Consider the following 15,709-nt stretch of genomic DNA (forward strand, 5'->3'; position numbering starts at 1 on the left):
TAAAGATTCATGGAATAGTAAACTAGTCTGGGAGTGGCAGTCCTCTTTGTGGCAATGCATCAAAAGATCTCAAGAGTGGCTGTCCTAAAGACCAGACACTAGACAGATTCATGGAATAGTAATCTAGTCTGAGAGTGGCAGTCCTCTTTGTGACAATACAGTAAAGGATCTCCTCATGAGTTGCTGTCCTCCTGTAGACGAGGCACTAGATAGATTCATGGAATCATCCACTATTTTGCCAAATACCCATTGTGCAGAGATATGGCCCTGATCATGTGTTATGGTTCTGTCGTTCACATTTATCTCCAATCAAAATCAGTTTGAAATCAATGATTTTTCCTGTGACCTTGTTTCTGACCTGATAAGACAGTTCATTATATCAACTGTGTTCAGGCTTCCGAGAATTGAAATTTAGTTAAAACCATTTACAAATGCACGTAACCCATTTGGTTTTCGCAGAACCTAATGTGAGCATGTAAATGATATCCTAAATGTAATTATGAATGAAATTCGCAATCTTCAAAGGCCTGGTATTTATTCAAACATATATATGAAGTTTTAAGCTTTTAATGGTAACAGTACATCAAACATTGTCACCAGGTGAACATTCAAAGTTCAAAGTACACCTACGTGTAACTTTGAGGTCACATGAAATAAGGCCACACCTATCTTTGGTGAGATACCTAACAGGACTGGTTGTCGTGTTTTATCTTGTAAAAGAGGGTCGGGGGGATTTGTAAATCCTCCCTGGCCACAAGGAGGCACTACCGACTTGGGTCTATATCTGAAAATGTTTGTAATGGGTCAAGGTACCATATATAATTATGTGCCAAGTTTGATGCTTTTAACCAAAAGTGCACACTTTTTTTTGTTAGCCTCCCCACTATGGCTGGTAAATTCCTGTAATTTGATATGAACTAGTATCATTGTTCAGCTACTATTATTGTGCTTGAAATATGAGCAGGGTCTTACTAAAAATACGAGGGGAACTATGGCTTATGGTAGTCAAAGATGCTTCACATGGTCTCCGAAACTAGCAGATAACCCCTCCATTTGTCTGCTTTACTTTAAGGATGAAGGTATTTAATATTACATCCATGGTGTATATGTTGATTCAAACGTTGCATGTAGCAGTTTTAGCCACAAGTTACTATTGTTGTCTATGGGAACTGATTTGGTGGTATATACCTAGGCTAATATCTGAACCACTGATGAGAAACCCGGGCTTAGTTTTACTTTGAGTTGTGGTGATAGGCTTATATATGCTAAGTACTGTACTATAATTCAGTAATACAGGTGTGTTTATCATCATCTTTGTGCAGGTCCTAACAGCTGTGTTCTATGTCACCAGTAATAAGGTTCTCACTTAATTGAATTAAAATAAGAATTAATTCATTATAATTCAATTCAAATATCCACAGTAAACAAATTTATATATGGCATCACATTCATGCTTTTTGCTTTAAAGAAACAACCTTTTCTGTTTTGTCTGTTCATTTACAGAGCAGGGGTGTGGAAATATGTTAAAATGCCAACCCGCCCCATTCCTGGGCTACAAATGTCTTTTAGGAAATTGGGATTTTTAACAGAAAATTACAGTCCCAGATTAATGTTTGCATTATTTCTCTCTGTAATGAGCTTACAGTGGTTGTCTAATTAAAAATCTGTTTCAGACCAACAGAGTATTCCAACAAGAAAAAACAACCACCCTGTAATGTTACCCCAATTATGAATAGTTTTAAAAATCTGTGACCATGTTTTAAATTTCAGTAATAGGGGGGGGGGGGGGGGGAAGAGAGAGAGAGAGAGAGAGAGAGAGAGAGAGAGAGAGAGAGAGAGAGAGAGAGAGAGAGAGAGAGAGAGGAGAGAGAGAGAGAGGAAAGGAGAGAAGGAAAGAAAGGACATATACATGTAGCATGACTATTCATTAATATGTCAAAAGACATTAAAAAAATACTTTAATATTTTAGTTACTTACAAGTCCATGTATATATATATATATATATATCCAGACATAGCAATGGGAGTTTGTTCATTTCTCGATGAATGTCATCAGGGAATGTCATATTTGATGATGTCATTTTTTGGGTAAAGTTGTCTTATTGAACGTTATTGTTTATGGACTAAAAATAATTCAAAATAAAGTACAAATGTTTTGTGTTATTATTAGCAAGCATGATTAAAATTTAATTATAAGTATTGTCTGTTGTTTCTTTTATGTTCATCTGTGGATGATTTTTTGGGGGTTCATACCCCAATAAACATAAAAGAAATAACAGACAATCCTTAAATATACATATAAAATGCAAAAATCTACTATGTTTACTATGTACAATAATTTGTTGATTGATTGTATTTTCACACCCCTGCAGTATCATTACATTCCACAGACTACTGTTTGACTGACCGACATTTAAATAAAACTAAACGAAACTAATTTTAAACAAAATATATACATTCGTTGAGAGTTGACCCATTGATACACAGAAATACACTGGCAACACAAAACTGTGGACTGATACCGACTCCACTGAATGAGAACTGTAACAGATGTACGTGTTAATTTTGATTATGTTCACAACCAAGGTATTACAGAGAATCTTGAGCTTTCTTCTATGCCATCAGCAGCGGGTTACTCCAAGAGACCGATCGACAGAAATGGAGAAGGGAATGCTAGTATTATAGCGAGATCTGCCGTAAGACTGTTCAATCACCATCCATTGCAATTCTCTCAACTCTCGGCTGCTGTTCGTCGCCTGTTGCTGATTGTGTTTCAACAGAGACTACAGTGTCCCCTGTTGATGACTTGGAGGTGGCTGGAAAGAGAAAGAAGTATTATGATTTATTAAAGTTGACACAGTATAAAATCAGACACGTATGTCACGGGAGGCAGTTGTTCCTCGAAAAATAGCAAGATCTGCTTGTTTTTAGTTCAGAAGCACACTTTTACGTTTAGATGGAGAAGACCTTATTATTGTGCTCTGATAATTGTTTTACTACCCTCCACCCCCAATGGTGTAGCCAGGATTTTATATGGTGTGTGTGTGTGTGTGTATGTGTCACCCACATTGTACTAGTCCAATCTTCGAAAACTTTAAAAAAATTGTTTTCACTAAAACCACCTTAAAATTAAATATATTATATAAAAATATTTAAAATATTCTTGTGGGCATACAAACCAGTAAGGATGAAATAGAGGAGGCTAACTTGCAAAAGGCAAATAAAGGGATTGAATTAAGGCCTGTTCAGAAAGGTGTGCAAATTCAATTGCCTGCTACACTGCGTTTCTAGACTGGTTTTTGTGCCTGTTTGATGCCACTGGCTTCATAAAACAAAAGCATGTAAAGGGAAGTAACTCCTATACTAACTAATGTTTCTTGAAAATAGGTTGTGTGCACTTGAACAGCACATGCTAACCAGGGACAGAGGATGTGTACCAAACATGGCACTGAAGAGGCTAATATTACAACTGACTATTAATTGATAATTAAGCCTTATAGGTATATGTTCACTGATTTTCTCCTCCATTCTAATGTACGTACAGTTGGTACTGTTGTCGTCCCAGATCTGCAGCAGGTACAGTAGGACCTCGATGTGTTTCTTGAAGTCGAGAGCAGCATCGGTGGAGGTGGAAGGTGAAGGACACAGGAGGACAGGACCAAAACAGATAGCCAGGTTTTCAAGAGTCATCTTGTTCTTGTCGCTGTGAGACGCTACCAACCGCAGGTGGTTCAACAGTCGAGTCATTGTATCCTGCAACAAATAAGAAACTGTGAACAGCTTTTCACTTTAACATTTTACACAACATGGTCAAAGGTTTAATGTTCACATTCAGAGCAAGCTGTTGTACCGCACATCTGTCGAGGGTTCAAGTCGACAGTTTGAGGTGTGTGTGTGTGTGTGGGGGGGGGGGGGGGGGGTCGCCCGAGCTGGCAAGTGCAAGGGAGCACCAGCAGCCTGACCAGGGTCAGTAGCAGGAGAGGGTTCCACAACAATTGATTATGGCTTTTTATAATTATCATCACATCGTTAAAAGCCACCTGACCAATTTTCAGTTATAATCAATTACTAAAACATCATTTGAAGTAGATTATAAAATTTGATTTCTAATCGCACTGTGCTTACAGGTATCTATATATACATGTGTAAGGGTATCTCAACTCATGTCTTAATTATTGTTCTTAATGGGTGAACTCTAGCAGTCAGTAGAGCACATGCCTGAGGTATTTTAGTCCTAGAATCAAACCCCTCTATAGGTGGAACCATCTCTAAATGTCTTTTTCATCATCCCCCGTCAGTGCCTTATGACTGGCATATCAAATGGTATGTGCTGTCATGTCTATGGGAAACTGCATATATAAAAGATGCCATGCTACTAATAGAAAACATCTAGGTTTCCTTTAAGACTGTATACCATAATTCTTTATTGTTTAACATCCTACAGCCACTGATTAACAAATCAATGTTGTCTGGTGGTATCACTGAACAAAAGAAACTAAAACGTTAATTATATAACACAGAGAAACCGCTGTATGTCTATAGTACCTGATTGGCTTTAGGAAGGCACTCTAAAATACTGAGCATCAGCGTAGCACTCCCTTCAGGGTCGCTCGGCAACCGCACACTGAGGGCGTCGAGCAGCATCTGATACAGCGCGTTGGTGAACAGCGGCTCCGGCAGCTCTCGCAGGTAGTCCTTTAACACACCTACAAATAATACACACACATGTAGTCCTTTAACACACCTACAAATAATACACACACATGTAGTCCTTTAACACACCTACAAATAATACACACACCATGTAGTCCTTTAACACACCTACAAATAATACACACACCATGTAGTCCTTTAACACACCTACAAATAATACACACACCATGTAGTCTTTTAACACACCTTCAAATAATACACACACATGTAGTCCTTTAACACACCTACAAATAATGCACACCCTTTAGTCCTTTAACACACCTACAAATAATACACACACCATGTAGTCCTTTAACACACCTACAAATAATACACACACATGTAGTCCTTTTACACACCTACAAATAATACACACACCATGTAGTCCTTTAACACACCTACAAATAATACACACACATGTAGTCCTTTAACACACCTACAAATAATACACACACCATGTAGTCTTTTAACACACCTACAAATAATACACACACATGTAGTCCTTTAACACACCTACAAATAACGCACACCCTTTAGTCCTTTAACACACCTACAAATAATACACACACATGTAGTCCTTTAACACACCTACAAATAATACACACATGTAGTCCTTTAACACACCTACAAATAATGCACACCCTTTAGTCCTTTAACACACCTACAATAATACATACACCATGTAGTCCTTTAACACACCTACAATAATACACACACCCTGTAGTCCTTTAACACACCTACAAATAACACACACCCTGTAGTCCTTTAACACACCTACAAATATCACACACCCTGTAATCCTTTAACACACCTACAAATACCACACACACTGTAGTCCTTTAACACACCTACAATAATACACACACCTGTAGTCCTTTAACACACCTACAAATAACACACACCCTGTAGTCCTTTAACACACATACAATAATATACACACCTGTAGTCCTTTAACACACCTACAATACATACACACTGTAGTCCTTTAACACACCTACAATAATACACACACCCTGTAGTCCTTTAACACACCTACAATAATACACACACACTGTAGTCCTTTAACACACCTACAATAATACACACACCCTGTAGTCCTTTAACACATCTACAAATAACACACCCCTTAGTCCTTTAATACACCTACAATAACACATACACCCTGTAGTCCTTTAACACACCTACAAATAATACACACACACACACACCATGTAGTCCTTTAACACACCTACAAATAATACACACACACCCTGTACTCCTTTAACACACCTACAGTAATACACACCCTGTAGTACTTTAACACACCTACAATAATACACACACTGTAGTCCTTTAATACACCTACAAATAATACACACACCCTGTAGTCCTTTAACACACCTACAGTAATACACACACCCTGTAGTCCTTTAACACACCTACAAACAATACACACACCCTGTACTCCTTTAACACACCTACAACAATACACCACGCTGTAGTCCTTTAACATGCCTACAATAATACACATACCCTGTAGTCATTTAACATACCTACAAACAACATACACACACTATAATCCTTTAATACACCTACAATAATGCACACACCTACAAACAATACACACACACACCATGTAGTACTTCAACACACCTACAAACAATACACACACATTATAGTCCTTTAACATACCTACAAATAACACACACACACACTGTACTCCTTTAACACACCTACAATGATACACATACCATGTAGTCCTTTAACACACCTACAAACAACACACACACACACACACACACACACACTGTAGTCCTTTAACACACCTACAATAATACACATACCCTGTAGTCCTTTAACACACCTACAAACAATACACACACCCTGTAGTCCTTTAACACACATACAAATACCACACACCCTGTAATCCTTCAACATACCTACAAATAATACACACACCCTGTAGTCCTTTAACACACCTACACATAATACACACACCCTGTAGTCCTTTAACACACCTACAAATACCACACACCCTGTAGTCCTTTAACACACCTACAAACAATACACACACTACATAGACCTTTAACACACCTACAAATAATACACACACCCTGTAGTCCTTCAACACACCTACAAATAATACACACACCCTGTAGTCCTTCAACACACCTACAAATAATACACACACCCTGTAGTCCTTCAACACACCTACAAATACTTCACACACCCTGTAGCCCTTTAACATACCTACAAATAATACACACACACCATGTAGTCCTTTAACACACCTACAAATAATACACATACCCTGTAGTCCTTTAACACACCTACAAGTACCACACACCCTGTAGTCCTTTAACACACCTACAAATAATATACACACCCTGTAGTCCTTTAACACACCTACAAATAATACACACACCCTGTAGTCTTTTAACATACCTACAATTAATACACACACCCTGTAGTCCTTCAACACACCTACAAATAATACACACACCATGTAGCCCTTTAACACACCTACAAATACACACACACACCTTGTAGTCCTTTAACAAACCTACAAATAATACACATGCCCTGTAGTCCTTTAACACACCTACAAATAATACACACATCCATGGGATTTGGTCCATGGGTGTGGAAATTTGAAAATGATCTGTTAAACTAAGGTTTTTTACAGCTTAAAGTTAACACCCTTAAGCACATACAGATATACTTTTATTGCCAATTTACTTTTGTTTGTTTGGGTTTTAATGACAGTTTTATTTGAAAAAATAATTTTTGTAAGCCAGGACGTGACATTTGTTTTTTGGTAATATTTCATTACTATTATGTCAAATTTAAAAATTAGGTATCAGGACATCATATCTAAAATATACTGCATATGAAAATACTACTTTCCCTTCTTTCATATCATAATTAGTATATTAAATTATTTTCAAAATATATAATGTCACGTCCTGGCTGATTTGACATATAAAAGTTAGTTTTATTTAAAAACTATTTTACAGAAATAAAAATCCTTCTGTTAACAAACATTCTGTTAGGAGAGCAGAGGTTTGGAATTTACTGCAGTGTTAAAAAAGTGATGTCCATTTTCATCACGTTCTGGCACATTTTACTTTTCACTTAATAAGTCGGTTTTTATTTACAAAAACTAAATTAGGCCTGACATGCTTATATTACTATATGTAATGAGTCTATAAATAATAAAACTGCATTTCCATTTAAAAAGGATTTTTAGAGAAGGCGATCATAAGAGTCAGAATGTCACGCCCTGGCTTATATATATGGGTCATTCCATGATAATGATTTAATTATAATTAAATCATTATCATGGAATGACCCATATATATAAGTGAGTAGAAATAAAAATCTTTATACACAAACAATCCCAGACATGTCATTTGTTAACTGTCATAATGTATCAAAGACATATTTGTATTTCAAGCTGACTTTTATCCATAATATTTACATATGTTATTCATGTGTACATGTGTACGTCAGACACCTAAATATTTAAACATTTCATCTCCACTTCTGCTAACTGGTTGTAAAATGTTACTAACTGAGATGCAATGTTAGTTTTATATGGTTGATTAAAAAAATATAAAACAATTATTGAATATGTGCATGTAACAATTGCCATGGCCTGTAGTACTGTTAGTTGTGTTACAGTGTACGTCCGACACCATGTACATCCAACACCATAAAGCATGTTTATTTTTTCCAATTTTGAAGAAAAGTATTGATATTTATGCAATACCAGTGTGATATGAGGAGACATTTTTTATAACTAGAGCCAGTTATGACCATCAGTATTAATTTTTTTATCCATATAAGTGGATTAAGAAGAATTTATCAAAGTATGCAAAAGGCAGCTTCCCGCAAAAAGATGTTTCAAAAGGTAAACATTTTAATTGCAGGTAACTATTCATCTCCTTAAAAAAATAACAAACCCAGTAATTGCATTTACTGCCAGAATTATACAAACTGGAAAATTTGTAGAGGATCACAACTAACATGATAAATGTGACGTCACATTTGAGGAAACCACTTTTACATTCAGTGGCTGCACTTTACTATTTTAAAATTCTCTAGTTAATTATACACAGATTATGTGTGGAATCAATAAATATAAAGTTACTGATCATAAATAAACAAAAAATATTATAATATGTCACTTGCACCTTGTTCAGGTCCCTAGTCATGGGGGGGGGGGGGGGGGGGCTGCCTGCAACAGCCACAGTTAATTACCCCCATCTTATATGCCTTTAGCTTTAGAATAATGATATTTTTCTGTGGTACTGTCATCTCATTGTCATACATGTAGCTATAGTGGCAATGCTTCTTGTGTCACTTATCATTTGTATGTGTACACTAGTCACAAGGTAGCCACCTTGCCCCACACCCCATGTAGTCATGGGTGTTATCTTGAATTTGTGAATGGGGTTCATCTTTGTACTGAACTAGTAAAGTTTATGGCTAATATTTAAGATTTCTTTCAAAACAAAAAACTGCTTTAAAGAAAACACATGGCCAAGAGGGGGTTCGATCATTCCCACCCCATTGAACCCCCTCCTGTGATGCACCTGGTAATTGTTTTTAATTTTCTTCAAACACAAATAATAAATCCTAGCTCAAACTGTCTTTTTGTTTTTAACATCATCTTGTTTGTTGATTATAATGACCATTTTTCAAAACTTATAAAGTTCTATTTCACACAAATAGTTCTAAAGAAAGAAATGTTTTATTTAACGACACACTCAACACATTTTATTTACGGTTATATGGCATCAGACATATGGTTAAGGACCACACAGAGTTTGAGAGGAAACCCGCTGTCACAACTACATGGGCTACTCTTTCCGATTAGCAGCAAGGGATCTTTTATTTGCGCTTCCCACAGACAGGATAGCACAAACCATGGCCTTTGTTGAACCAGTTATGGATCACTGGTCGGTGCAAGTGGTTTACACCTACCTATTGAGCCTTGCGGAACACTTACTCAGGGTTTGGAGTCGGTATCTGCATTAAAAATCCCATGCCTCGACTGGGATCCAAACCCAGTACCTACCAGCCTGAGTTTTTACATCTGATATACATCTACCCTATAGGAATAGGACACAATATTTCTAATATACCCCCACACATCACAGAGAACTAGACATAACCAAGTGTGGGTGAAAAATTGCAGTTTGTGTGCACACCATGCATATTTTCCACTGTACACTTAAAGTGACATAAGGATGGAATAAAGTTTATATATAACAATTATTAATGGAGCCCTAGTTGGTTTTTAACAATGTATAACAATAAAAAGTTGTGGAATATTTTGTATGTAAAATTTTATGTAATGCTTGGCTGAAGTGTCTGAAATGTATGTCCAACACCACAGAATTGCTGACATACATCTGGTACAGCGTGCATGTAGTCCTTTAACACACCTACAGATAACACACCTACAGATAACACACACACACACTCTCACACACACACACACACTCAAACACACACAGAGTGGTTAACACAAATACATCTGGTACAGTGTGCAGGTAGTCCTTTAACACACCTACAAGTATACACACACACAAACACACACACAGTGGTTAACACACAAATACATCTGGTACAGTGCACAGGTAGTCCTTCAACACACCTACAAATAATACACACACACACACACACACACACTCACATACACACACACACTCACACGTTAACACACATCTGGTGCAGTCCTTTAAGTTTTAACACACCTACAAATAATACAGACATATAACTACACATAAAATATCATAATATGTTTCTCACTGAGAAATTCAGGGGTCAAAATTTAAGTTTTGGGGGCACTTCAAGTGTTGCCTTTGATTTAAATTTAATAACAAAAAATAGGACACCAAGGCAGGTTTGAGAGGCACCAAAGCAACTTACTTTTGATCAAGTTTTCAAAAACAAAAATTATTTCAATCTGATGCCTTGGTATCTAGCTGGAAAAAGCATTTAAATTTATTTTAAAACTGTTTTTTGAAGATATGTAAAAAATAGAATACTAAATTCGTGTGCGTTAGATAAGTGGTATATATAACAGGTGCTCATGTAGTATTCTCTATTTAACACATTACCTGTGATGACGTGCACATCAGAAACATTTTCCGGTGACAGATCTACTGCCTGAACGTTTTTCTCAAAGGCCTCCCTGAGTAGTGCCTTTCTCCTGGCGGAGCCACAGAGCCGATAAATCCCCACAGTCTCCAGTCCCCGTCTCTCTATCTCCTCAAGACACTTGTGAACAATCAATGGAAAATTTAAACCCGATTTCTCACGTAGTATCACTTCCTCTAAATCCGACCCGAACAGAGCGTTTTTCTTAACAGAAGGCAATCGTTGGAGGGAAATGGCAGGTTCCTTATATAGAAGAGCTACGAATAAAATTCCTTTAGGTTCCATTTTTATTGCCACAAATTTCTTGTGCCCACTAAGAACATAACCCGGTAAGAGAACGGACCCGTGAAAACACAGCCTATGCTTGTAGTTGGGATCCCAGTGATACACTAAGAAGGACACCTCTTTGGAATCCTCCAGATCTACATCGAACGCCTCGTCCCAGTCGAAGTTTATAGCACCAGTGCGTATCATAGTCCTTGCCTTGTTGATGGAGTCAACAGCCACGACACAGTACAGGTCTCGGAGACTGGTCTTGGAAGATTTCAGGCCCTGGCCGGACATGACATGAATACACAAGAGGCCATCGAGGCCCGATGTCCGGTTGATCTCGACCCGCTTGCGAATGTCGGCCTTGTAGGGCTCGAACTCGCTGTACGGTATATGCAAGGGCTTCTTGGTGAACTGCAGGTCCCGGAAGCGGGCTGATGCCCGAATGCCGCCCTCCAGCAATTTGGTCCGGTCGGAGAGCGACGTGCCGGACTGTGAGGTAGATATCGGTATGCCACCGGTGATCATGCTGCCTCTGGAACTCGAGTGAACGGGGGGAGCCATGCGCTGGTCGTGGGGGGAGTCGGAGCTGTCCTCCAGCTGGTAGGTACTGCGGCTGCCCATCTGTGCCAGTTCCTGGCTGGGTTTCCGTGTGAGCCTCGTGTGGATGTTGCCGGGAGTCTGCGTTGAGGCGGCCCGCCGCGAGGGAAGGGGAGACGACCGTCCCAGTGTCATCGCGCCTCGCTGCATGAAGTCATCTTGAGATGCAGAATCGACAGGCTTTGGAAGCGACATGGTTGATGATCCTGTAAATGCAAAACAAAACCTCAATATTAGCTTTGCGTACATATATTGGTTTGAACAAGTACATGTACCCCATGTACATATGATATAAGATGCAGTATTATTCTATATTCTGATCTGAAATTGTAACTTCACAACCAGATATTTAAATACAGTATTTAGAGCATATCTGTCTAATTTATCACCAAGGGAAGGATAAAGCTTGTTCCCCCCATTCCAAACAGTGTCCCATGTATATCAAAGACCATAGTATGTGCTGTCCTGTTCATGCAAATTATTTTAGACTTGCCAATCGGGCCAGATCATATTAAGACTTTGCAATTTTTTAATGTTCCAAGCTGCCCAGGTTCTGTGGGCCTGCCCTATGCTAGTCAGCATCATAAAGATGTTGATCCCTACTCATGTACATGTATGCTGTGTCACTTAATATTTCTTGTCATTGTGCAAGTTTCCCAGTTTCTGTGGGTCTGCCCTATGCTGGTCAGCATCATAAAGATGTTGATCCTTACTCATGTACATGTATGCTGTGTCACTTAATATTTCTTGTCATTGTGCAAGTTTCCCAGTTTCTGTGGGTCTGCCCTATGCTGGTCAGCATCATAAAGATGTTGATCCTTACTCATGTACATGTATGCTGTGTCACTTAATATTTCTTGTCATTGTGCAAGTTTCCCAGTTTCTGTGGGTCTGCCCTATGCTGGTCAGCATCATAAAGATGTTGATCCTTACTCATGTACATGTATGCTGTGTCACTTAATATTTCTTGTCATTGTGCAAGTTTCCCAGTTTCTGTGGGTCTGCCCTATGCTGGTCAGCATCATAAGGATGTTGATCCCTACTCTCATGTACATGTATGCTGTGTCACTGTGTCACTGAATATTTCTTTTCATTGTGCAAAAATGTCAACATTCATCATCTACAATAATGAAGGAAGCCCAATAATCAAAGGCTATAATTAACAGACTTGCCGTCAAACCTGCTCTAGCAATCACCTGTACTGAACAGCCACCTTTATTTAGAGGCCACATTTGGAATCTCACAAATAATCTAATATAGAATTAACTGACCTGTATTAAGCAGCCACCTGATTTAGGAGGCCACATACATTTGTAGTTTCCCAAATCATCTAATGTAGAACATACATGTATAAACTAACCTACCGGTATATTATAATTAGTCACATATGTTGAAAGGCACCTTTTTGATGCTCCCTTTGATGGCAAATTAACACAGGTTTGACTGTATTTTGAAAGCTTGCATTCATGACTAAGATTGGTAAATATCAGCTGAACTACATCTTAGACAAATTGCACTGTCACTCTAGCTTACATTAAATAAACAGAAAACAAACATGATGTACAGCTGTTCGGTAAAATATAAACATGATACAACAAAACAAAACAAGTTTTATTGCTCTACTAATGCAGCTTATCAGTTCCTTAATATGCAGCATGTCAGTAGAACAAAGGACCTTAAGTCAAAGTGACATTTCTGTGAGCTAAAAATAAGTAATTGATTTCAGCTCAAGCTTAATTGAGTTGCATGAAATGACACATCATACGTGTTGCAGATGGAGACATTTGATAAGCAAATATTCAACACCATAAATACTGTAAGGCAAAGGAAAGAAAAGAAATAAAGAAATGTTTTATTTAACGATGCACTCAATACTTTTTTATATTGTGGTAATATGGCTTTGGACATATGGTTATTAAGGACCACACAGTTATTAAGAGGAAATCAAAAGCCACCATACCATAATCAACTCTTTCCAATTGGCTAGGCGGGATGTAGACCAGCTGTTAAATGCTCGCTTGATGAGTGGTCAGTCTAGGGTCAATTCCCATTGGTAGACCCATTGGGCTATTTCTTATTCCAGCCAGTGAACCAAGACTGGTATATCATAGGTCATGGTATGTGCTATCATGTCTGCAGTATGGTACATAAAAAAGATTATTTGCTACTAATGGAAAATGTATCAGATTTTCTCTCTAAGACTATATATATGTTGGAATTACCAAATGTTTGCCATCCAACAGTAAATGATTAATAAACCAATGTGCTCTAGTGGTGTCATTAAACAAAACAAACTTATAACTTTAAAATACAAATACTAAGGCAATGAGTATTTTCTTCAGTTCTCCATGGGCTGCAAGACATATATATTACATGATGCTTGTGTATCTTGTATTATTGTTTTTATGTAGCTGCTTAAGACAGGTTTAACTATAATTACATGTATATACACGTATGTATACCACAGCTGTATTATGTGCTCGACCGTTTGCAACATTCAGCTTTGCATTGTGCATGCATGTTGTCATCAATTAGTGATGAGTTCAAGCAGAATGATCGAGGCAGTGAAGTCTTCATTGATTCCTGCTACAGCTGGTGCTGGTGCCAACTATCAGGTTTTCTCAACATGCATTTTTTATTATCCGTTCCCATTGTGCTCACGGCTCAGTGCATTGATTGTGTATCTGTTCTTGGCTCTGAATATTTCATGTCTCTATACATACAGATCTACATACATATATTGTTTGGAGATTGCGCAGTTTACGTTGATGACACATATAATTCTAATGTTAAAGAGACCATCATGAGTTTGCCGCCACTGTAACCAGTGTTTATGGTTTTGAAAATCGATCATCTGCAATAAACTGCCCTCCTGAAAGTATGTAGGAGACCAATTGCTCTCAGTGTATAAATTCACAGTCATTTTGAGTAAATAAATTTATCAGCAATCTCAGCATGTGACGAGGCAAGCAGTTTTTCGCCCATGTGGAAATAAGTTTTGCGTGAGCACATGGGAGAAAAAGTAAATTTACCATAAGGACTGCTGTAGCATGTTTCTTAGACTCTCTCTCTCGATGTGGAATTTAGCTCAGTCAATACAGTGCTCACCTGAGGTAAATGGGGCACAGGATCAAACTTTCTTGGTGAACCAACATATTTTCTGATTGTTTTTTTTCCCCCATTGCAACACACGTCCCATGACTGATACATATATGTATCCTAGGGGATGTGGTATGTGCAGTCCTGTCTGTGGGGAAAATACTTCTAAAAGATTTCCTTGCTGCTAAAGGAAAACTGTGATGGGTTTCCTTTGAAGACTGCATCCGATACTGTGTGATAAATAAACCACTGACTTTGAGTGGTGTGATGACACAAAACAAATTTTAACTCTGTCTCTCTCTCTCAATCAAACTGTGTTGAAACAATGACAAGTTAGACACCAGTTAGTCATTATATACTAGTAAATATCCCTTTCCTTTCAATTATTTTGATTGAAAAACTTGAAAAGGTGAATTATGAAAATTATGGTACAGCTCAACATACAAATTGTACTTTAATATTAGACTGTATAAGAGATCTCTTTAATTAGCACTTGATTACAAGTTTGTTTTGTTTAACGACACCACTAATGGTAATTATTTTGGTAATTTTTGACATATATATATATATATATAGTTTTAGACAGAAATCCGCCACATTTTTCCATTACTAGCAAGGGATCTTTTATAGGCACAGACAGGATAGCACAAACCATGGCCTTTGGAATACCAGTCATGGTGCACTGGCTGGAATGAGAAATAGCCAAATTGGCCCACGTACGACGGAGATCTATACCACTGAGCTATATGTCTGTCTCACCCTCTTAACACTTGGTGGTAACTTTAAACTGACGTGTCAGGTGAGAGCTATACCACTGAGCTATATGTCTGTCTCACCCTCTTAACACTTGGTGGTAACTTTAAACTGACGTGTCAGGTGAGAGCTATACCACTGAGCT

At 37.9% G+C, this 15,709-nt stretch overlaps 1 protein-coding gene across 1 annotated transcript in view; it reads right to left on the reverse strand.

The window, feature by feature from the left end:
- Positions 1–2,173: 2,173 nt before the first annotated feature.
- Positions 2,174–15,709, reverse strand: part of LOC121375776 — a 25,149-nt gene continuing 11,613 nt past the window's right edge. Inside the window, exons 2-5 of the mRNA XM_041503405.1 lie at positions 10,803–11,918; positions 4,546–4,706; positions 3,543–3,753; positions 2,174–2,816 (exon numbers count right to left, since the gene is read on the reverse strand). Of these exons, the coding sequence (XP_041359339.1) occupies positions 2,707–2,816; positions 3,543–3,753; positions 4,546–4,706; positions 10,803–11,918 (1,598 nt within the window). The 3' untranslated portion in view covers positions 2,174–2,706. The remainder of the gene's footprint in view (positions 2,817–3,542; positions 3,754–4,545; positions 4,707–10,802; positions 11,919–15,709) is intronic.

The sequence above is a fragment of the Gigantopelta aegis genome, chromosome 6 (genome assembly GCF_016097555.1).
Source record: "Gigantopelta aegis isolate Gae_Host chromosome 6, Gae_host_genome, whole genome shotgun sequence".
Taxonomy (NCBI): domain Eukaryota; kingdom Metazoa; phylum Mollusca; class Gastropoda; order Neomphalida; family Peltospiridae; genus Gigantopelta; species Gigantopelta aegis.